This window comes from Entelurus aequoreus, linkage group LG08 (assembly GCF_033978785.1).
Source record: "Entelurus aequoreus isolate RoL-2023_Sb linkage group LG08, RoL_Eaeq_v1.1, whole genome shotgun sequence".
Taxonomy (NCBI): domain Eukaryota; kingdom Metazoa; phylum Chordata; class Actinopteri; order Syngnathiformes; family Syngnathidae; genus Entelurus; species Entelurus aequoreus.
The window spans coordinates 43955779-43981072 of record NC_084738.1 but is presented as its reverse complement, the minus strand read 5'-3'; the positions used below and the strand labels follow the sequence as shown (position 1 = coordinate 43981072).

The window sequence follows — 25294 nt, the reverse complement described above, 5'->3', positions numbered from 1 at the left end:
TCCGACAGCTGCGCAAGAAGAAGGAGGCTGCATGGAGAAGCGGGGACCGGAGTACCTACAGAGAAGCGAAGTACCACTTCAACAGGGAAATGGAGAAAGCTAAATCTGTGTACTCTAACCGTCTACAGGAACAGTTCCGCTCCAATGATTCTGTGGCCGTTTGGAGAGGGCTAAGTGCCCTTACTAACTATAAGCCCAAAATCCCCCAGGACCTGAATGACCGGACTCTCACTCAGGGCCTCAACACACATTACTGTCGTCATGAACGGCCTTCAGCTCATCAAAGCCCTGCTCCCCCCACCATCAACCTCCCAACCAATGCCAGCACTTCATTAAAGGAGTTAAAGGACTCAAAGGACATCACAGGACTCCAAGAACATCACAGGACTGTAAAGGCCCTCTCCATCCGAGAAGAGGATGTACGCCGGCAGTTCTTGAAGCTGAATACACGGAAGGCCCCCGGGCCGGATGGTGTCTCCCCCTCCACTCTCAGACACTGTGCGGATCAGCTGGCTCCTGTCTTCACTGACATTTTTAACACCTCTCTGGAGCTATGCCGCGTGCCGTCCTGCTTTAAGACCTCCACCATTGTCCCTGTCCCCAAGAAAGCACGGATCACAGGACTTAATGACTACAGGCTGGTTGCGCTGACGTCTGTGGTCATGAAGTCCTTTGAGCGCTTGGTCCTGCCCCACCTCAAGGACATCACTGCCCCCCTCCTGGACCCACTGCAGTTCGCCTACAGAGCCAACAGGTCTGTGGATGATGCAGTGAACCTGGCCCTCCACTTCATCCTGGAGCATCTGGACTCCCCAGGAACCTACGCTAGGATCCTGTTTGTGGACTTCAGCTCTGCCTTCAACACCATCCTCCCTGGCCTGCTACGAGACAAGCTCTACCAGCTCAGCGTGCCCGACTCCCTCTGCAGTTGGATCAATGACTTCCTGACAGACCGAAGACAGCACGTGCGGCTGGGGAAGATTGTCTCGGACAGTCGAACCACGAACACTGGTACTCCTCAAGGCTGTGTACTCCCCCCCTGGCTCTTCTCCCTGTATACAAACTGCTGCACCTCCAGTCACCAGTCCGTAAAACTGCTCAAGTTTGCGGATGACACCACCCTATCGGGCTCATCTCGGATGGCGATGAGTCCGCCTACAGGAGAGAGGTGGACCGGCTGGCGTCCTGGTGCAGCCTCAACAACCTGGAGCTGAACGCCCAGAAAACAGTGGAGATGATCATGGACTTCAGGAAAGTCACAGCCCCACCATCCCCCCTCACCCTGATTTACTCTCCCACCCCCGTCTCCATTGTGGACTCCTTCCGTTTTTTGGGCACCACCATCACCCAAGACCTCAAGTGGGAGCCGACCATCAGCTCCCTCATCAAGAAGGCCCAGCAGAGGATGTACTTCCTGCGGCAGCTGAGGTAACTTAAGGTGCCGACCGAGATGCTGGTGCAGTTTTACTCAGCAATCATAATAGAGTCCATCCTGACCTCCTACATCACCGTGTGGTTCCCCGGCGCCACAGTCCAGGATAAGCATAGACTGCAGCGCATCGTACATGCTGCTGAGAAGGTGATTGGCTGCAAGCTCCCATCCCTCCAGGACTTGTTCTCCTCCAGGACCAGGAGGCGTGTGGGTCGGATCACAGCTGACTCTTCTCACCCTGGACACACACTATTCTCCCCTCTCCCCTCAGGCAGGAGACTACGCTCCATCCAGACCCACACCTACCGCCAACTGAACAGTTTTTTCCCCTCGGCCATCAGGCACATGAACAATACCTCCTAACAGCAGCTCCTTGAGTTCCTTGAATTCCTTATAAGTCTATAACAAGATCTGATAGCTCAGTTACAGCTCTTTTTATGACCAAATATGTGTTATATGTGTTTTATGTTGCACGATTGCATGCACCAAGAAAAATTCCTAGTTTGTGAACCCGTTCTCAAATAATGGCAATAAAACGATTCTGATTCTGATCTCCCACTTCCAAACGCAGACAAAGCCCCACATCCTGAAGAGACGGTCGGATTGAAGATGATCTTTCACAGATCATCTTCAATCCGACCATAATTTATGCAAAATTTGGGCCAGAGAACCACCATTACATGTTATGTAGACCACAAGAAAGTGTTTTAAATGTAGAAAAAACCCTAATATGACCCCTTTAAAGTGTATTTCATGTTTTGTGTATAAATAATTATATTTGTATTCATTTTAAAAACATTTAGAATGTACTTGTACGATTTTATATTTATTTTATTATATATGATATTACATACTGTATAATAGAAAATAGATGGATATGTATATATTTGTTATTTGTTATTATTTATTCATAATTTTGACTTTGTGTATACTTTCTTATACATAATTTTACTTTTTCATGTAGAAAATACTTAACTTGCATGTTATATTTTTAAGTTATTTCAGTTTTATAATGTATTTGATAAATACAAATATATATATATATATATATTATTATTTTATTTTTTTAAATTAAAAAAACATTGAATGAGAAACAATACCCTATGATTTTAAAGGCCTACTGAAACCCACTACTACCAACCACGCAGTCTGATAGTTTATATATCAATGATGAAATCTTAACATTGCAACACATGCCAATACGGCCGGGTTAACTTATAAAGTGCAATTTTAAAATTCCCGCCACACTTCCGGTTGAAAAACTCCCTTGGATATGATTTATGCGCGTGACGTCACAAAAGTAACGGAAGTGGTTGGACCCTATCGGACCCGATAGAAAAGCCTCTTGTTTTCTTCGACAAAATTCCACAGTATTCTGGACATCTGTGTTAGTGAATCTTTTGCAATTTGATTAATGAACAATGGAGGCTGCAAAGAAGAACGTTGTAGGTGGGATCGATCGGTGTCTTATCGGTTAAGTACAATACTTACAGCAACACAACAAGGACTACTTACCCTGATAGCAGACGCCTAGCCGATGCTTGCCGCCAAACCCACGGATGAAGTCCTTCGTCGCGCCGTTGATCGCTGGAATGCAGGTGAGCACGGCTGTTGATGGGAAGATGAGGGCTGGTTGGCGTAGGTGGAGCGCTAATGTTGTATCATAGTTCTGTGAGGTCCGGTTGCTAAGTTGCTAAATTAGCCTTAGCGTCGTTAGCAACAGCATAGTTAAGCCTTACCAGGCTGAGAATTTTTAACCGTGTAGTTACATGTACATGGTTTAATAGTATTGTTGGTCTTCTGTCTATCCTTCCAGTCAGGGGTTTATTTATTTTGTTTCTATCTTCATTTGAGAACGATGCTATCACGTTAGCTCAGTAGCTAAGTGTGTCACCGATGTATTGTCTTGGAGATAAAAGTCACTTTAAATGTCCATTTCGCGTGCTCGACTCTCATTTTCAAGAGGATATAGTATCCGAGGTGGTTTAAAATACAAATCCGTGATCCACAATAGAAAAAGGAGAGTGTGGAATCCAATGAGCCAGCTTGTACCTAAGTTACGGTCAGAGCGAAAAAAGATACGTCCATCACTGCCCATCAAGTCCTTCACTGTAACGTTCCTCATCTACGAATCTTTCATCCTCGCTCAAATTAATGGGGTAATCGTCACTTTCTCGGTCCGAATCTCTCTCGCTCCATTGTAAACAATGGGGAATTGTGAGGAATACTAGCTCCTGTGACGTCACGCTACTTCCGGTACAGGCAAGGCTTTTTTTTAATCAGCGAGCAAAAGTTGCGAACTTTATCATCGATTTTCTCTACTAAATCATTTCAGCAAAAATATGGCAATATCGCGAAATGATCAAGTATGACACATAGAATGGATCTGCTATTCCCGTTTAAATTTAAAAAAATAATTTCAGTAGGCCTTTAATGATCATTTTCATGCTGTATATATTTCATGTTTATTGATATTTACATTATTTAATATTTTATACATAATTATTTTTTTATTCAGAAAAAAATAGTGTATATATTAAAGGATTTACATATATTTTCATAATTTATTCATAAACATTTGCCTTGTGTTTTATCGTAAGATATAACTTTAACAAAATGTTAAAGAGTGATATTTAAAATAATATATATTTGAGATATGATTAGATTTTATTTATGTACATAGGTAAGTTAAAGTGTTTCAAAAACTTTTTTAATTAAAAGAAAAAGGTTATATGATGCCAGATTTTTTGTTTAAACACAACTTCCATTTATGCTAATATCTCAGTCTCAATCTCATCAGATAATTTCATGAATTGTAAATAAAAGTACATTTATTTTTCCAGATCGAGGTGGCGCAGAAGCTTTTAAATTCCGCCAAGATGAAGCTCGCTCAGCAGTACGTCATGACGAGGTAAAAAGCACCTGAACGCACCACGGTGCTCTTCTCCTCCTCTTTGACTTCCTCTGTGTTGATGTGTCGCTTCTGTCCCTCAGCCTGCAGAAGGACTACAAGAAGCAGATGCTGATGGCGGCACACGCCCTCGACGTTGATGCCAAGAACCTGCTAGACGTCATCGACCAGTCGAGACTCAAGACCATCACGAGGCCGCATTAGCCTGCGGGACGGAAGCGGGGAAAGTGTCAGCATTGCTGAAGCGATGGACAACAATCAGACGCCATCGCAAACACTTACTTGTAAAAAAAAAAAAAACTTGTTCATCACATCTTTTTTTATTCTTTTGACTTATTTAACACGTGATGACGCGTTTGAAGGACTTATCACGTGATGAACTGGAACTGACACAAAGGAGCAGCATCATGAAGATTTAAAAAAATAAATAAACATATATATATATTAATATTTGCAGCCTTGACTCTTTATATGATTTTTTTTAATCATTTAATTTTTCAGGCTTTTAATGATGGAAATTTTAAAAGCGTTTTGTATTGGAAAAAGACTTAAGACATCATGCCATAGGCCACTTTTGAAGTTAACATGATAAAAATACATACACTATATTTTTTCAACACCTTTGAGGAATGAAGGATGTTAAAAGCCATAAATACTCTTTCCACAATGTTCTAAATAACTATTTCTTGTTTTTATATATAATTATATCACTGTTTTTTTTTTACATATTGCCCACTTTTCAAAGCACATTGGCGACTTGTAAACAATTTTAAAGTAGAATCCAATACTGTGAATAGTACATGATTTATTTATTGGCTGAATGGATGTTTTGAATTAGACAAATTCACTTTACTTCACAAACGTGTTGTTCTTCCTGGAGCTCTTCATTCCAATGTTCACTATTACCTCTGCCTGGAGTTGAACTCTCTCAGGAAAGAGTCACATGTACAGTCGCAAATAAAAACCCACTGTTGTCATTAAAAACATTTTTTGCAGGTGCAAAAAAAAAATGTATGCATTAGTGTTGATAAAACTTAAAGGAAAAGCATGATAGTTTCCTAAAACATAAATGGTGTTTCCGCCCGGTTTCGAACCGGGGACCTTTCGCGTGTGAGGCGAACGTGATAACCACTACACTACGGAAACCGATGAACGCCCTGGGATAATATCTGTTTAGATAAACAACCAAGTGTGGGTTTCCTGAAGTGCAAAACATATGACTGGTCGACTCATTGTAAGAAATATTTGCAATATATTTGTCGAAATAAAATGCTTCAGACGTAAAAAGTGTATTTTCGTAAACAGCGCCCTTTTGCCGTTGGCCGCCATCCTGTGGCCAAAGTTGGTACGACACGACGGGTAGCGCCACTCCTATCACATTGTGTCCATTGTCGGACAGCGCCAACATCCCGTTAACTCCCATGATTTGGCTGAGACCGGTACTACAACATAGTGAAGTTTCACTGTAATATAACGTGTTGCTTTTGGTCAAACGTTAGTCCCAACAGTACTAGTTAAGAGCTTACTTTTGGCAATATATGCAAATAGATACCAGCAGGACATTCTCACATTAATACTGGATGTCACAGTTAAGCAATGGCCACATAAGATGTTATATCTCCAAAAGGAATACACTGCACAGGAATTGTTCTTAGTTTATGTTTACTCAACGTCTGTAGCACACACAGCTGGGATACTCTTCTTCTAATGCAAAGTGACGTAGACAGAAGCCAACCTAACAACGAGTGCGCTCTCTATTGGCCTATCTAATTTAAGTGTAATTATCTCTCAAGGGAACCAACATAAATTTGTACATACATAAGTAGGTTAATAAAAGATGGTCTACGATACCACATAACCATAATTAAAGAAAAAGCAAGGCCAGCAACACTCGTGTCCTTATAATTAAAAAAAACTGCACAGGCGCTACCAAACTTTTGAACACAGCATCATCGTTTTCACAGCTTTTTGGTTGTTAGAGGTAGATAGTGTTTTAATGTAGATCTACGAGTTCTAAATCTTTTTTAAAGGCACAAAAAACAGGTCGGGTATTGAGAAACATACATTTACGAATATACAACTTAGCCAATAGTATAATGAGGTTGCAAAGGTAAAATTCCTTTAAAAAATGTTTTTCTTACTGTGTAAATCAGGCGCTACCAAACACAGACCGGTTTCGACAAGGTCTTCGTCTGTGTGCAATTTCTTAACAGGAAGTGATGCACTTAAGTAGTCACAGTGCAACCTACTAATAAAAGTCTCAATCAATCAATCAAAACAGCTGTAGTTACTCAATTGATACAATAAATCAAGAACATCTTAAAAAATGAAAGTACACAAATATAATCAGAATCAGAAATACTTTATTAATCCCAGAGGGGAAATTAAAATTTTCAGGACAATCCCATTCAAGATCAGACAAACATTACAGGGAGACAGAACAGGATCGCTGACGGGTCTGCCAACTTCTGGCGCCCCTTACAAAAAAGGTGAGATACAGATAAACAATGGGGGGAGAAAAAAAAAATCGGTCTAATCCTGGGCCCCTGGAGAGGGGGTCCAGACTGAGGCCAAGGGAAAAAACAACTCATAGCCTTAGCCCACATACCTCTTACGTGTGTGTAAGAGGGAAACATCAAACATCAAAGAACACAAAGGACATTAAAGACCTTAAAAGAGCAGAGCTGATGCAACCAGCCACTTCTACATACAGCTATGATTAAAAAGTAAAAGAAACATATACACTGTGGGGACCTCTGCAGTGTTCCACGCCGTCATCTGCTGGGGTGGAAGGAGTATGGCCAGGAGCAGACCCAACAAAGCAACCAAGAGATCGCTGTCGGCCAGTGTCCAGTCTGCATGGACGAGCGAGGATGCGTCTAAGGAGACTGAGGTGTCCGATACCTGCTCATTCAGCCAAGACACTGTGAAGCTTGTCCGTCCCGGTGCTCAGTGCTAGCTCCGCAGCCCTGTCTCTACATCTGCATCTCCTCCAGTCTCTCCAAACGGACTCTGGTGTGGCAGAGACCCAGCAGCTGGTCTCCATGGCCAAAAGGCTCCCGGGAGGCAGATCCAGAAGTCCACAAAAAAGCACCGCAGAAGTCACGAAAGTGCCACCCCTTGTCACGGTCCTAAAGGGTCCTGAACCAAAAGGCAAGAAATTTTTTTTTATGTAACCTATGAAAACAAGAGGGAAACAAAAGGATGACACAAGAGCACAGAGCTCCTGCCAACAGCAGCCACTACTGCGACACCATCTTGGGAAAATTAAAAAAAGGAAAATTGTCCAAAACAAATCACAGTATCATAGAAAAATAGTCACATTTTTACTATTTTTGTGGACAACCATTATAATAAGAGACACATCGCTCAGCAGTGAAAAAAATAAAGTGTTAGAACAGCTATAGCTCCCTCTATAATACTTATAAAGTATCAAAATAACTAACATGATCCTTAGTCGTATAGGCCACATTCACCATGTGGTGCCTTAATCTTTACAATATTTTAATTTTTTTTTTTAAAGAAATGTGTATCCAAGTGTTAGCAATGTGCTCATTTTAAGGAGAAAAAGACAACATAACTTTTCAACAATTTTATTGTGTTTTTAGAAAAACAACCATTTAATCAAAGAGACCGAAGCCCATGTCGTCATCGGACTCCTCCGACTCTTCCTTCTTCTCTTCTTTTTTCTCCTCGGTCTTGGCTGCAGGGTCAAAGATGGAACGAGAGTTAGGTCAAATACAGAAAAGGATTCAACTTGCATCACAACTGGTTTATTCACCTGGGGCAGCTGCAGTGGCAGCGGCGGCACCTCCAGCAGCAGGGGCTGCAGCGGCGGCGGGTGCTCCACCTCCAGCACCGACGTTGGAGATGAGGCTGCCAATGTCTACGCTGGACAGAGCCTAGAACGCATCACATTCATTAACTATCTTTGCACGTGTGCTGTGACACTTGCAGGTGTTTACTCACTTTGGCGAACAGACTGGGCCAGAAAGGCTCAACTGTCACTCCAGCAGCCTTGATCAGGGCGTGGAGCTTGTCCTCCTGCAGGCAAATATATTGGTGAATCACAATAAAGAGCATTATAAGTATTGTTAAGTTGCTTTTAACATGTGATGATACACAACCATGCGTGATGCATTCACGCGCGGTAGTAAACAAAGCTAGCCATTAAGCACTGTGATGACGTACTCAAAAAGCGACAGGGTTTTGGAAATAAACGTGGTAGTCGTTTAAAAGCTAGTTAGGATCAAATGTAGTTTAAACAGTTTACCAAGTAGTCTCCCATGCTACAAGTAGGCATAACTTAGCATCTGCAACCAACATGGCGCCTAAAACCGCTCGTAACAATACCGGACAAGCAATTTTTCTATCTTCCTGACATACAACGTTGCTTTCACAGTGCCTTTATGGTAAGTTTTATTTCATAGTGGAACCAGACAAGACTAAAAATGACCAACATAGCGGTGGGCAGCGAGCGGAACACTTACGGTGACCGTGACTTCATCGTCGTGGAGGATGAGGGCCGAGTAAATACAGGCGAGTTCGGACACGGAGGCCATCGTAGATGTTAGTTTTCACGTTTACGGGGTCGGATGCCTAAATTCGAGGGTGCTAGTCGCCGGATTGCGGGCCTTAGCTTCGGGTGAAGAACCGAGCACCTTAGGCAAGTTGACTTCCTGTAGTGGGAAAGGGAAGGGAGGGGGCGGGGGGTGCATATTTATAACCTACGTCGGCAGCGCGGATATGACGTCACGACGATTCGACAAGTGAGAGCCAATGATAAGAGGAAAAGCAAGACGGAGCCCACCAGCCGGCGCGTGTACGTGTTTTTTCCCCCCGGTTTTTTATTTAAAGAATCAAATTAATTAAATACACTAAACAAAATATGGATTCTTGGTGCAAAATTAACGTATGTAATATAGAATTGTTATATGAAGAATTTTCTTGGGACGGTATAGCTCGGTTGGTAGAGTGGCCGTGCCAGCAACTTGAGGGTTCCAGGTTCGATCCCCGTTTCCGCCATCCGTTGTGTCAGTGGGCACTTTACCCACCTGCTCCCAGTGCCACCCACACTGGTTTAAATGTAACTTAGATATTTGGTTTCACTATGTAAAGCACTTTGAGTCACTAGAGAAAAAGTGCTATATAAATACAATTCACTTCCCCCCACTGTTCTTTAGTCAAACAAATTCAGAATACAAAATATGGATTCTTCTTGCTGCCAAAATTCACTTAAGTAAAGTTGAATTAAGATTAATTACAGAATAGTTGTTTATTAAATCGTGAAAAGTGGGCTTATGTACGTGTTTTTCTGTTCTTTATTTAAAAATAATCAGATAAAAATGTTTTTGTGCTAAAATTAACTAATGCAAATCTGAATAGGATAGGACTTTATTGTCATTGCACAAGTACAACGAAACTATGTTTTCAGCACAAACCCGTTCAAGATTCGACAAACAAACAGAATAAAGATTAAATACAAAATAGTTATTTAATTATTAGATCTTAAAAATGTATAAAGAAATAATATTGCTTAATGAAGATTTAATGAAAACCAGTATATTATTTAGCCTGAACTCGTTAAATGTTCTTTATTGTGCAAGTGTAAACAAACTAAAGTGATGTTCTTCAATGTAAATTTGAGCATGTTCATAACAAATTAAATAATTGTTATCATGTATTGGCTTTAAATTTAATCTGCAACAATGTGGCATTTGATTCTGCAAACATTGATGTATTCAAATAATCTTTCATTTTGGATATTGCAAACACAATATGTTTCAAATCAGTTTACATATTCAGTCAGTTTTATTCCAGTTCACATAACCACACAATGAGAGTCAAGTAAAACCATTCAAAAAACATTAAAGTTGGAAGAAAAAACCTGCGCTTAGTTTATTAAAGAAAAAAAAAACATTTTTGAAAGATTACAAGAGAATGTAATGTGACAATTAATACTTTCTTTCCTTGTGTGTGTCCCTTTCAGTGCCGGTTTAAAACCCATCAGAGTATCAGTAAGTACAAGTCCTCTCATGTTTGGCACTCATGTGTTTTCCTGTTTGTGATATGTTAAAAAAAAATACTTGTGCAACATGGAATTAGGTGGCAACAAAAACACAATTAGGATCATTTTAAGCACCTCACATGATCAAAATGACTGTTGTCTAAAAAAAGAATCCTCAGAAAAATGTCCTCTTACACACACATTCTGGAAAACAAAAAACATAGAAAAGTTCCTCTTTAGTCCTTGTGAGTCTTCCTTTTGGGTTTGTCGTCATACGAAACGCCATATTCGTTAACTCTGGTCTTGTCCACTGGGTAGAGCCTGTGTGTGTGAGAGACGTTAAAAACGAGTTGTTTCCATCAAGATGAGTGTGTGTTGTGCTCTTGTATTACCATCGCTGGTAGAGGTAAACGAGAAACACAACGTCGTCTCGGAAACAGGCCAATCTGTGAGACGTGGGCATGGTGATGATGAAGGCAAACACATCATCGATGAACGTGTTGAATGCCTGAAAACCATAAACAGAATTTCAAGAGAACACTCTGACTTTTTTTTCCCGACAACCGGTTTGGTCACATGAAATTTTGACCTTTTACTCAAAAATGTAAAGACTTAATACTCAACAATTCAGCTTTTTACCCTCGTAAAAATATGACTATTTTCTCATCATAATGCATTTAAATTCTCAATAAATTCCAACTTTGTTTGTTGTCATTTTAAGATGTTATTCTTGTAAAACCATAGCTTTATATAAATATTACAACATTACAAATTTTATAACTTTTCTCACAAGACACTTCTCTCTCATAAAAATACTACTTTATTCTACTTTTTTTAAATGACTCAATTCTTTCAGAATTTCACATTTTTATCCTTATACTCTATCTCCATCAAATTCTGACTTTATTCTAATAAAAACATTGCTTGTCCCTCTAATATTACTGTTTTCTGATAATATTGCAACTTCATTCTTATCAAATTTAAAAAATTGTTATAGAATTCAGACTTTGTTCTAGTTAAATTTTTGAAATCTCTATTCATGTAAATTTCAGACCTTTTATTAAACCTTTTAAGACAATTTAACAGAAAGCAATGCATTTTTCCTGATTATATTACAACTGTATTTATTTTTCATATTGTTTTGCAACTATAGACCCGATAATTTAATGTAATATTCATCAAGAATGTTTCCCTGTATTCTTGCAAATATTACCACTTTTTGTCAGTAATAGTGCAGTTTTATTTTTATAAAACTCTTAATTTATTTAGGAAGGCGTGGCGCAGTTTTGAGAGTGGCCGTGCCAGCAACCTGAGGGTTCCTGGTTCAATCCCCACCTTCTACCAACCTCGTCACGTCTGTTGTGTCCTTGAGCAAGACACTTCACCCTTGCTCCTGATGGGTCGTGGTTAGGGCCTTGCATGGCAGCTCCCGCCATCAGTGTGTGAATGTGTGTGTGAATGTGGAAATAGTGTCAAAGCGCTTTGAGTACCTTGAAGGTAGAAAAGCGCTATACAAGTATAACCCATTTACCATTTATTGAATGTAAAATTATATGTTTTTATCACACCACTTTGAGGTAATTTTGATGAACTTATGACAATTTTTTATTTAAAAAAATCTTAATTAATTATTGTAAAATTAACATAAAAAATGTGTTACTATGGCTTTACTTCCATCATTATTAGTTTTATTTTATTTTTTAAATAAAATTATAACTTTTTCCTAGTGTCATTTAGTTTGTACTTACAGGTGTTGTATGTTACCAATTGTGTGTTTTCACCTTGTACATGAAGGCCTTCCAGGGCAGGTGGGCCACTGATTTAAACTGTTAAAGAAAATATGAAATTAATGTTTAAAATCCAGAATGCTACAAACAAATATGAGTTATGTGTAAACTAACTTTGTAGTTGACAAACAGTTGAGGGAGCATGAAGAGGAAGCCAAAGGCGTAGACACCTGCAGCGTAGCATACATGCATTATTAATATTATAAAGACATTAATGTTAAATAATGACATTTAGCGTTATAAGGAGATCTTACCGTTCACTAAGCTGTTGATGAGCCATGAGTACCAACTACAAGAAAAACACAAGCAACGTCAATGAGGATGACATCATGCATTCAACCCTCAGTGTGTGAACGCACCTCTTGTATCGTAGGAATATTAGCGCGTACAAAGCTCCCCCCAAGCACAGCGGGTAGAGAAGGTACGACAGGTACTTCATAGCCTGGAAGAAAGGACGCAGCACCTAATTATTAGGCACAGTACAACTGGAAGTCAAACGTTTTCTTACCAGAGTATCATACTCTTCTGTTCTTCTCTCCGACTCGTCTAGTTTGCCAAACTACAAAGAAAAACAAGGATAAGAAAAATGTTTTCTATACGGTTTTGACCCCAATATATATTTTTTTCCACCAAGAAAAAACATAAATGATAAATGGGTTATACTTGTATAGCGCTTTTCTACCTTCAAGGTACTCAAAGCGCTTTGACAGTATTTCCACATTCACCCACACATTCACACACTGATCTAAGTCATCTTATGTTTGGGTCTATTATTGTATCTGTGTTAAAACCAGCAGGTGACACCAGATGACTTCTCCTTTAAGTGAGACAGAGGTTTAGTGTTTTGTTTTTTTTACTTGAAAAACAAATCTTAACAACAAGGGTTGTCTTATATTCAACATTTATTTAATGTAACTTGCAAACAGGCAGATGCTGCCAAATGGTTTCTTCCTAAGCAATACAAAGCTTTTCTTCCGGCAGCAAAAACTAGTTTTTCCTCTTTTCGAAAAATGTGTAAAAAAGATGGGTTATCTTATATTTTGGGTTTACAAATGAACACACTTGCCCCCCCAAAAGAGTTATAGCTTTTATTTCCACTTTTAAAAAGTGTAAAAAAGATGGGTCGTCTTATATTCAGAGTCTACGAATGTAGACGTGCAAACTTGCAGGTGGCGCCTAATAACTTTTCTCCCAAGTGAGTAAAGATTTTTTTTCCATTTAAAAAAATGGGTTGTCTTCTATCCGGGGTTTAAATATATTTATATATAAAAATCAGCAAGCGCCGCCATATGACGTCACTGCTGAGCAAGTCAAGAGTTTTTTTTCCTGGGGCAAAGACGGTATTGTTTTCACTTCGAAAAAAGTCTTGAAAAAGATGGGTCATTATATAGCCGGGGTTGAGAGATTTCTACATGCAAACCAGCAGGTGGCGACAAATTACATCTCCACCAAACCTTTTCTCCTGGGGCAAAGCCAGCTTCAGTATGCAAATCAGCAGGTTTCTCCCGAGGAAAGTCAGAGCTTTTCTTTTGGTCACATTTTTTCTTAAAATATTTTTGTCAAAGTCTTGAAAAAGTAGAGTCGTTTTATATTCGAGTCACTTCTTCCTTTTCCCAGCTTTAGGTACTGTACATATTGAAACCTACCAGGAATGTTGGTTTTCCTCCTTTCCAGAACACTTGAATCTTCAGGGCCTTCTTCACTTTCCACACCTGAAACGATCGTCCATTATTCCAAACATAACATATCACAGCATCTCTTAAGTCGGAACAAGATATTTTCTTAAGGAACAAATCAATAATGGTACAGAGTGGCCGTGTGCAGCATTCGGAGAGCCCGAGTGACAAATGTGCGCTCACCTCAATAACAGAGCCGACACCGGCGGGGATAAGGACCAGCAGGCTGGTTTGCTCGTCGAACAAGTAGAGGAAGATGACGATGGTGCTGAAGCAACGCCACAACACTGCAAAAAGACATGAGTATATCGTTAATAACAACAATACATTGCTGCAAACACATGCACATAATACAAAAGTAGTAAATAAATCAAAAAAATATAAATACGAGAGGGACAAGCGGTAGAAAATGGATGGATGGACATAATTATCATTCCGTAGTGTTGGATCATTTTAATGTTATAGCGCTAAATAAGGTAAATGCTCTTCTTTTCTTTTTAACGGTTTGACCAGAGTTGCATGTTTCACATTCCTTTCTGAAAAGCATTTTTTTGGAAAAACTATTGGCTAACTATGAATTTCATTTTGAGGTTAAATGTAGTGACTTTTTTAATCCAGCAGATGCTGCCAATATGAAACAGCAACACAGTATCAGCGCAGTGTCAATACAGCCAGTGAGTGTGCCACACACTCACTGGGGTGTCATTTACCCATCACTTGTCAGTAGTCTATAACAGTCTATATTAGACACATTCCATTATAAGTGTCCTTTTTAAGTCCGTCATAAATGTAATTTTTTTGGGTGGAAAAGACTGCATTTTATGCATCTGTATTTTCATTTGTGTTCCTCACACAATATTAACTTGTATTAGTTTATTTTGGCAGCCATTTTTTTAATGTGTTGTGCCTTTTCCAGAAATGCCTTTCTTTATGCTTCAAATTGTTTTTCAGGCTTACAGGGGTTACAGTGCCACCTGTACATGACAGTGTTTACAGTAGATGCATTAAAAAAAAAAAAAGCAGTGAGTGTATTTTAAAAAGAAATTCCACAGTACATATTAACAAATTTGATGTTGCCTACCTGCTTTGCTGGACATTCCCACCATGCTTTTCTTCTGTTTCCAGAAGCTGATGTCGTTCTTAAAGGCCAGGAAGTCGAAAAGGAGCTACGTACATAAACAACAAAACAAAACCCTGATTTAGATTAGCATTAATAGGATCGTACATCTCGCAGACGCACTTACGTGGAAAGCGGCCACAAAGAAGGTCAAGGCCAGAAAGTACAAGTTGGTGTCTGTGAAGATCCCTTTAATCTCGTCGGCGTCCTTCTCTGTGAAGCCTGCGGCGGCCGAGAAGAATCATGAAGCGAACGGCGTGACAGGTGAACGTGCTTGGAGAGAGCGTGACATACCAAACTGCTGCAAGGAGTAGACTGCGTCCTGCATGTGGATCCAGAACCTGAGTCGTCCCAGAGAGATGACATCATAGGTAATGGTCAACGGCAGCTCCATGGTGGTCCTATTTATCTCCTGCACACAAACAACCCCCATTTAAAATTTCATGTGCACTCCAAAGCAACATGTGGTGCCATTACCAGCAAGTCCTTGACGCGGTTGCTGAGCTCATCAACAAACAGCAGAGGTAGATATACCATCTTCTTGCCGTTTTGGAACCTAAAACCAGCAATCTTAAGCTCATCATTGTTATATTTTTTGCATTTTGTCTGTTTTTTCTCTCAGGCTTACACGCGTAGATATCGGTGCACGTCGCTTGGAAGGGATTCCCTATCGAACACAAAGTGGTCGCCCACAATGTTGAGCGTCAGGCGGGTGCGCCAGTGGGATACTGGCTGATCGGATGTGGAGGCTCCTCCCCCTTCTCTTGTAGGACCACCATCGCGTGGTTTCCTTTGATGCTGGGTCTCTTCTGCTGCACCCTACAAGGTTAAAAACGACAAGTTCTCCTGCTTTATAAAAAACAACAGAATTCCTATCATGTAGGACAACACAATTTTCTATATGATTATGCATAATTAGGCAAGGACCGGTTATTAAAAGTGACTATTTTTATTTAATTAATCAAAACTCATCAAATAGGTGGGTTGCAATCATGTAGCCTGGAGCACACCAAGGAACTTCCTTTGTGTGTTGTCTCAGCTCCATTAGGCTACTGTTTATTTACCTGAATCAGAAGAGATTGAGGTTTATTTTGTTAGGGTTAGAGGCAAATAAAAACGCGGTCATGTCAATTTAAAAAAAATGGGATGGAGTGGATTTTTACACTGTTAAGAAAATATTTTTCAAAAAGATTTAAACCATTTATCATCAACAAAATGTTACTAATTACTGCTACCTCACTTCACTTGACACTTACGGTACTTAGAGAAAAAAAGATAGGCTGCACATCATGTCTTTACACCTGGAGGGGTCCAAAAATTATGCATTAATCCGTGAAAGATATAGTTGGACTTATTCGGTAAGTAACGTGTTTGATTGACGTAACGAGTGCCGTGCTGCTGTGATCGTGACGCTAATGAGAAAAAGGATAAGTTTGTTTTCAATTGATTTCCTGCTACAAATATTAGTCTTATCTACAATTCATGTCTGCAGTTCTTTTTATGATGTGAGGTATATTTTGTCATTATTTAGCTGTATATGTCCTTGTTGTTCAGCATGGATCTTTGATAGAGATATCAAGATATAGTATATGCTGGTGAGTCTACAAGAGATTTTTATTTATCTAGTTTAATACTATTAAAGGATATTCTCTTGATGCTAACAAATACCACCAAATACGCTATAATGTGGTCATACATTTCGACTTTCCTGCACAACAACAACAAAGCTTCCAAACATTTTACAAAGCGATTGCTGCAGACACAAGCGTACGACTGTATTCCACAAAGTGATATTTTTAAAAGTCGTTTTCTTTGTCACACTTTCATTTTTTCCTGACTTTATTACTTTTATGAACCACTTCTTTCAGGACTCCTTGAAAGCTCTTTTCTGCCTATTTTTTTTACATTATAGTGTTATAGTGGTACTTTTTAAAATCTTACTAAGAAGGGTATTTTTTTTAAACCAATTATTTATGTTGTGATAGTTATTGCATCCAATTTTTTTTTACAAAGAAAATAATGTCACTTGATTTGCAGTTTTAGCAACAGTAGACTGCATTGAGAACTGCACTGTTTTCATTTATTTAGAAATAATTGTTATTTTTTTGTTGTTATCTATTTTAAATACATATACTTCACTTTCATAATGTTCTATTATACTGTTTCAAAATGACTGTTTAGCTTAGCGGTGTCAAACTCCTTTTTATTGAGGGCCACATAGCAATTATGACTGCCCTCAGAGGGCCAGTGAACAGCCTTGCTACACAATTTCCATAAGCAACTGTTTTGGATTATTCTATTTTTACTAACAGCTTTGAAATTGTAAGTTAAGGTGACAAGCAGATATTAAAATATTAATTTTTTAAAGCCCCACCCCAAAAAAGTTATTGGGAAATCTTGTTGCAAAATCAGATCTGGCCTTGAGTTTGACATGTGGTTTAGCGGTTTATTTTTGTCTTTTCAATAGACATTTGAAATTGAGGCATTTTAGTGCTGCAATTATAATACCATACCGTGAAACTGTGACATATTTGTCTAAGGTTAACATACCATCAGATCCCATTCCGGCCCATGCCTATACTGTATATAATAATAATAGCTTATAAAATAGCCTCAACAACAAAGGCGTTAAATGCTAGATACATTGTACACAAAATTCTAAGAACTTCTATACTAAACTACAAAGAGAACAGGGCGTTAACTGGATGCAGCTCCTTAGAGTGCATCTCTGCCTATTCGAGGTTTGGCATTCTTTGACCCGCATATTTTGTTTCTCTGCTTTAAAAACTGTAAAAAAAACTTTTTTTTTTAATGGTTTATAGCTCTACGTTGCACCACATAGCACCAACAGAACCAATGTGGTAATAGCGGCAAGGAGCAAACTGCTCAGTCAGCATTATTACTGCTCATGGTAAACAACAGTATGCATGACGTTCACACCTGTGGCAACAATTTTAAATGCATGCAGAGGCAGATAAAACTATTCAACACATTTTAAATAGTAATCTATCTTGTGGAGTTCATAAACATTTAACTGTGTCAAATTTGTGCTGCATTGATCGGATCCATACCTGTGTTTGGTCCTCTCTGGATATGAGGGAGATTTCAGGTAGTTTGGGCACCATGTAGGTAGTGAGCTGGGCCACCAGGTGTACCTGGCGCGGATCCTGCCACGGAGTCACGCCGGCTTGATGGATGAACACAAGCGCATACAGCGTCCCATTGCTGCGTGTCTTCTTAGGCAAAGACACGTTTATCATCCCGAAGAAGGATGAAAGTAATAAGAATTTTAGTGCATTTTGGTTAGTAGACTTGCGCTGAAAAAGGTGTGCTGCAGACCTCTCAAACTTGTCTTGTACATCAAAAATCTCCTCCTTATGGATGAGGGTGTGCCCCCCGTCTGCATTAGGCTGAGAGGCAGTGTAGATGCTCATCTGGCAAACACACACAGATACGATGATAGCATACAGGTCCTGGGATCACAGATTACAGCACACATTCCTTACCTGGAGCTTAGGCATTTCCGCCAGGTAAGGCGAGATGCAGTTGGCGCCATTGGGCGGGTCGCAGGGTTTGGTGTACACGATGCCGTACATCACCCAGCAGGTGTGTAGAACGTACACCACAAACACGCCCACCACCAGGGTGGTAAAGGACGATTTTAGGAACATGGTGGCGCTCTGTGGCGTTTGTCCTCGTCTCCCCTGGCTAGCTGGAGGGCAGGGCCATGTGTCTGAGGCAGTTTGCATGGTGGTAAACAATAAGCATGTCAATTAATATTTGTTGAACCAGCTCATCTGGTTTAGGAAAAAAAGGGAAAACATGATGTCGCTGTGTAGATTTTAAACAAGCTTCTACTACAACATTTTACATATTTTCTCTGTTTGATGATATGTATATGTATATCCCTGATTCCGAAGTACATGTCAAACTACTTCCTTAACGTAAATGACCGCCATAACCACAACACCAGGGGGAGCTCCACTAACCACGTTAAACCCAGATTCCGATCTACCAAAGGTCTTAACTCATTCTCCTTCTATGCCACATCAATATGGAATGCACTCCTAACAGGTGTAAAAGAAAGTGCATCTCTATCCTCCTTCAAAACCGCACTACAAGAACACCTCCAGGTAACTTCAACCCTAGATAACACCCCTCCCCCTCCACATCCCACCTCCCCGGATTGTAAATAATCAAATGTATATACTTGTTCTTCTGCTTTCTGAACTCACAATGTTCCCTGCTCGCTGTACATATCCTACGAAGTCAGACCTACACTGTTTCAATGTCCATTTCTCAGATGATGCAATTGTTGATGACTGAAGTGCTGATATTAACCAAACCTAGGTGCCGTTTAAACACGGCTTCCGTAGAGCATGACTAAAGAGTCCTAAGCATTGTATGTGTATAGGCATGTCGGGTAACATGTTTTGGAGACAATAACGCCGTTAAGTAAGCACACTAACCGGTTTAGAAAGTAGCAGGCTGTCAGTGACCGGATACTCGTAGCTCTTGCATGAGTTAGCGAGTCAACACACGGCGGTTTCCCACCGGTTCAATCACCTCGAAGACATTGCCTTTTTCTTTAAATCCCGCCACAGCACCTGAAATGGGAACATGCGTCACACATGAAATCACCCCCACGCCCGTCGTTCCATTCAGAGGAGAGAAGTCAGTCCTATATAGAGAGAAATGGATGGCAAAATAAAGGGTGAGGTGGATTTACGCTACTTCCGGTATCTACTTCCTGGTTTGGCTCATTGGTTTCTCTTGCTAACGCGATAAATGGCGAGATTAAGAGTGCCGTCGACGTCACAATCGGTGGTCCCAGCAGGTGATTCTGTTTTAGCTAGCGTAACTTTTAAAACTAAAATTATAATACAGTATGCAGAACGAGCTTCGGTGTTCTCACGACAGGTGGGCAAATTCTATGTTTTGAATGTTTAGGTCTATATATTTAATTTGTAAAAACACACGTTTTGTAAGTTCCTTAATAACACAGCATGCAGAAAGAGCTTCGGCGTTCTCACGGCAGGTGGGCAAATACTATGTTTTGAATATTTAGGTCTATATAATTAATTTTTTAACAAACACATTGTGTAAATTCCTTAATAAACTCGCCCAAAATGACCCCTCTGTAAACTTTTCATTAGCTACCCTCTACTACAGTGGTTCTCAAATGGGGGTACGCGTACCCCTGGGGGTACTTGAAGGTATGCCAAGGGGTACGTGAGATTTTTTTTTAAATATTCTGAAAATAGCAACAATTCAAAAATCTTTTATAAATATATTTAATGAATAATACTTCAACAAAATATGAATGTAAGTTCATAAACTGAACATCAAATCAAGTAGGCTATTCCATTCATTACAATGCAACAATGCAATATTCAGTGTTGACAGTTAGATTTTTTGTGGACATATTCCATAAATATTGATGTTAAAGGTTTCTTTTTTTGTGAAGAAATGTTTAGAATTAAGATCATGAATCCAGATGGATCTCTATTACAATCCCCAAAGAGGGCACTTTAAGTTGATGATTACTTCTATGTGTAGAAATCTTTATTTATAATTGAATCACTTGTTTATTTTTCAACAAGTTTTTAGTTATTTTTATATCTTTTTTTCCAAATAGTTCAAGAAAGACCACTACAAATGAGCAATATTTTGCACTGTTATACAATTTAATAAATCAGAAGCTGATGACATAGTGCTGTATTTTACTTCTTTATGTCTTTTTTTCAACCAAAAATGCTTAGCTCTGATTAGGGGGTACTTGAATTAAAAAAATGTTCACAGGGGGTACATCACTGAAAAAAGGTTGAGAACCACTGCTCTACTATACCACTTTAGTAATACATAAGTCGTTACCGTTTTCAATAATATCACAACATTAAAATGCCGTGACCCGGATTCGAACCGGGGTTGCTGCGGCCACAACGCAGAGTACTAACCACTATACGATCACGGCTGACATCTTATAGTGGTTCATTTGGCTTCTGTTGGAAATTGCTACGTCATCACCAAGCAACAAGTGACAACGTGATAACAGACAAAATGAAACATATACAATAAAAAGGAGCTGGTTGCTTCTATACAATGAAGGGAAATGTCAGCAAATTAAAGTGTGCCGAAACTACAAACTAAAAAGCAAACAATAACAAAAAGGAAACATTAAATATAGATTTGGAGATTGTGTAAAGCAGGGATCTCCAAACTTTTTGTGAGAGCTACTTTTATTACATACACAATTTTTTCATAGCTTATCTCAACCCAAACAAACTAAATAAGCGTATTTTGTTAGAAAATGTCCAAAAAGTCGCTATTCACAACTGTTATTTATTTTATTTTTTTTAATTAATAAAATTGTTCATCTTAGTCTTGAATTTCAGAATAATTTTTTTTTAGTGGCTCTTGTGTCAGAATTGTAACGTAACAGTGTTTTTTTTGGTTGTTGTTGTTTTTTTTTTTTTTTACAGCATATTACTGTAAATTGAAAAACTGTGCCGCTGTTTTTTCACAGTAAAAACTGGCAGCTAAATTGCCAAAATTGTACCTCAATATTTTTCACAGCATACCACAGTAAAAAAAAACTGACAGCCCTTGTGTCAGAAATTGACTGTAAAATTTACGGTGTGTTTTTGCAACATTTAACTTAAAATGAAAAAAACTGTACCACAGTAAAAAACTGGCAGCAAATTTAAGGGGTTTATTTTTTTATAGTTTTATAGCATAGTATTGTAAATTAAAAAACAGTATATACAGCATATTTCTATAAATTTTAAAAATACTACCACTGTCTTTTTACAGTAAAAAAAACTGGCAGCCTTTGTGTCGAAATGTTACTGTTCAATTTACAGTGGGTTTTACAACATATCACAGAGTGCCTTTTTCATTTTAGCAGTAATGATGAGAAAATGTAAACAATTTGAAAACTACCACCAAATGCTATTGTGAATGCACATTGAAGTCCACCAGTGCGGCCACTGACTGCTTGAAGGTGGGGTGGAAGTTGAGTAGTGAGACCACTCTGTTTAGGCACACTGAACACAGGTGGCAGCTCTCCCTTAACCAGCCTTTTGGCCTTGGTGATCCAGAAGGCAAACCGCTGACAATGACTTAAAAACAAGAAAATAATTAATCCAAATAATGAACTATAAATATTCCTGTTTGAAGCAGTTATACATAGTGTTACATGTCACAATTGATATTCTACCGATCTCGTCAATTAAGCCACAACTTAAGAGGCAACTATTGGTCTGTGATTTCAGTCAGATGTTCAATTAGCTAAGCGAATAACTTGTTGATCATACTATACTACGCTATATTTTGACGTGCATATGAAATTATCGTAGTAACTATAAACATATTATAGTGTAATGTTCGTTACACTATAGATATCTCAGATTCATTAACTTAAAAACAAAATGTGCCGGCGAAGCAAGCTTCCAAAAAAGGCTAAGATAGCTTAGCCTAAATATTATATTAGATACTATATTTGACATGAATATTAGACCTTGATGTCCCCCAATTTTAATCGCATTATTAGTTCCCACAAGCATACATATCTCACTCACGCTACAGTACACACATCAATAGGGACTGGAGGTCGGCTGTAATGGCTGACCTCCTAATTTTAACTACACAGTAGACACTCTGGGGGCCTTGTACACATGCATGTGGGGGGGTTGGGGTTCGGCGCACCCCTCATTGCCTCGTCGGCCGGCGCGGATTCCGGGGACTGCGTTCTGGTGGCCTGCCAGGCTTTTATTAATTTATTATTATTATTATTATTTTATGTGTATATATATATATATATATATATATATATATATATATATATATATATATATATATATATATATATATATATATATATATATATATATGTGTATACATGTATATATGTGTGTGTGTATATGTGTATATATATTTTTATTTATTTATTTATTTATTTTTTAAATTTATTTTTATTTTTTTAAATTTTTTTATTTTATTTTATTTTTTTAATTTATTTATTTATTTAAAAAATTTTTTTTTAAATTATTTACTTACTTTATTTTATTTAATTATTTGTATTTGTTATTTTTAATTTAATTTGTATTTCATTGTATTATTATTATTTTTTAAAAATTATTATTATTTTTGTTTAATCTTATTATTTATTTGTGTGTGGCGTCGCGCGGGTCTCGCTTCCTGTTGGGTGGGGTCCGTGCCCGTGTGGCCCGACCTTGCGCTGTGGGGTCTCTGTTGGCGACTTCATGTGGTGGTGGCGCGGCGCCCGTGTCTGGTCTGGATTAAGGCTGAAACGACGCGTCGACGTAGTCGACGTCATCGGTTACGTAAATACGTCGACGCCGTTTTTGTGCATCGACGCGTCGCATATTTACGTCACACTACCGTCATGGCGGACCGCAAAGCAGACGATGCGAGCGGTGCGAGCGAGGGGGGAAAAGCATGCCAAAAGTGGTCAAAAGTGTGGGAGTATTTCAATAAACGGCCTAATAATGTTGTTGTATGCACACTGTGTCGAGCGGAAATGGCCTATCATAGCAGCACAACGGCTATGAACGAACATTTGAAAAGAAAACCATCAACTAGTCAATCGTCCGCGCGAGCATACGTTGTCATCATTACACAAAAACATGAATGTGTCATTTGTATCTGCTAGGGGTGTAACGGTACGTGTTTTGTATTGAACCGTTTCGGTACAGGGCTTTCGGTTCGGCACGGGGGTGTACCGAACGAGTTTCTAAGCTAAAGCTAACTTTAGCTGCTAAAGTCTTACCAAGCTGCTTCACTCCTCTGCCTCTGTCTCAGCACGCAGCATTGTCCCACCCACACAACCATCTGATTGGTACACACGCAGCATTGTCCCACCCACACAACCATCTGATTGGTACACACGAAGCATTATCAGCCAATCAGCAGTGTGTATTCAGAGCGCATGTAGTCAGCGCTTCAGCGTGGAGCAGATAGGTGTTTAGCAGGTGAGCATCAGGCAGCGGACTCTCCCCAAATGATAATAAACACCTCCCAGTCAACTACTAGTAACATCACTATGAGCCCGTTGACCTTCTAGAAATATAAACTGCAGCTCAGCTCACTCGCAGTCCTGGCTTGAGGTGAAGGCTAATTACCTCTCAGTTCCAGCCACATCGACCCCTTCTGAGCGCCTATTTTCAGCTGCTGGGAATATTGTAAACAAGAAAAGAACCAAACATGTAGACATGCTAACCTTTCTTCATTACAACTGTTAGTCACTCACTGGAATGAGTAGAGTTGGTTATTGTGTACTGTGTTGGACTGGATGTTTATTTTGCACATTTTAAAAGCAATACTTAATGTTTACAGTGCTCCAGAATATTTAGATTGGCACTTTTTTGTATTGGATGTTTATCTTTATTTTTGCACATTTTAGCAAACAAGCAATACTTTCACTTTTGTTGAAATGTTTACACTGTTGTTACAGAATATTTCGTTTTGCACTTTTTTGTATTGGATGTTTATCTTTATTTTTGCACATTTTAAAGCAAAATAAGCAATACTTTTACTTTTGAAATGCTTATACTATTGCAGAATATTAAGATTTGCACTGGATGTTGACTTTTATATTTGCACATTAAAAAGCAAATAAGCTACTTTTAATTTTGTTAAATGTTAAAAGTTTTAAATGTTTACATTGTTACAGAATATTTAGTCATGTTGTTGTCAATGCTGACTGAGTGGCCATACTTCTTTTTTTTTGTAAATAAAAGCCATGCCTTTTGAAAAAACGGGCCTACATTTATTTTTTCATCTTCATTTTGAATAAAAAAATAATCGGTAAAAGGAAAAATAATCTATAGATTAATCGAAAAAAATAATAATCTATAGATTAACCGATTAATCAAAAAAATAATCTATAGATTAATCAATAGAAAAATAATCGTTAGCTGCAGCCTTAGTCTGGATACTGTGTCTCGGTTGTTTGGGCGGTGGTGTGTTTGTGCGGGTTTGGGTTGGGGTGGTGGGGTCTTTTGGTGGGGGGGGGGGGGGGGGGGGTGTTGGTGTCTCTTGTTTGCGTGTTGGCGTTTGGGCTTGCTGGCGGGCTGGCGCTGGCTGGTCTCTGTGATCCTGTTGGCGTGTGGTTGCCGGTCGCGTTTTTTTTTTGATCGCTTTGATTTGATTGGGTGGTGCTGGCTGTCTGGGGGTGTTGTGGCTGCTGTTTCTGCTGCCGTTTGTTTGTGGTGTGGATGCCCGTGGCTGCTGGGTCTGGTGCAGGGGGGTGGTGTAGTAGAATTTCTGACCTTTGACCTATAGTTCATGTCTGTCAAAAATGTATGCTCATTTTGATTTCTCTTCCTCTTCTGTGGGACAAA

The 25294-nt window shown here is 39.1% G+C and overlaps 2 protein-coding genes and 2 non-coding genes across 4 annotated transcripts; all 4 read right to left on the bottom strand.

Moving 5' to 3' along the window:
- Positions 1-5416: 5416 nt before the first annotated feature.
- trnav-cac (transfer RNA valine (anticodon CAC)) lies at positions 5417-5489 on the bottom strand. Its single transcript has one exon. It is a non-coding gene; the product is annotated as a tRNA-Val (tRNA).
- A 2431-nt stretch (positions 5490-7920) lies between these two features.
- rplp1 (ribosomal protein lateral stalk subunit P1) lies at positions 7921-9054 on the bottom strand. The gene is made up of 4 exons (XM_062055015.1): positions 8834-9054; positions 8313-8387; positions 8125-8245; positions 7921-8046 (listed from the first exon to the last, which is right to left on the bottom strand). Exons 1-4 carry the CDS (start codon positions 8903-8905, stop codon positions 7964-7966), a joined length of 351 nt encoding a protein of 116 aa, XP_061910999.1. The 5' UTR covers positions 8906-9054; the 3' UTR covers positions 7921-7963.
- Positions 9055-10216: 1162 nt separating this feature from the next.
- Positions 10217-19711, bottom strand: clptm1l (CLPTM1 like). The gene is made up of 18 exons (XM_062056530.1): positions 19400-19711; positions 18437-18663; positions 18271-18364; positions 18002-18192; positions 15559-15749; positions 15408-15486; positions 15225-15342; positions 15058-15152; positions 14895-14979; positions 13997-14100; positions 13784-13849; positions 12646-12696; positions 12497-12579; positions 12392-12426; positions 12252-12307; positions 12132-12176; positions 10743-10858; positions 10217-10671 (listed from the first exon to the last, which is right to left on the bottom strand). Exons 2-18 carry the CDS (start codon positions 18599-18601, stop codon positions 10587-10589), a joined length of 1659 nt encoding a protein of 552 aa, XP_061912514.1. The 5' UTR covers positions 18602-18663; positions 19400-19711; the 3' UTR covers positions 10217-10586.
- A 1121-nt stretch (positions 19712-20832) lies between these two features.
- On the bottom strand, positions 20833-20904 carry trnah-gug (transfer RNA histidin (anticodon GUG)). Its single transcript has one exon. It is a non-coding gene; the product is annotated as a tRNA-His (tRNA).
- Between the last annotated feature and the right edge of the window lie 4390 nt (positions 20905-25294).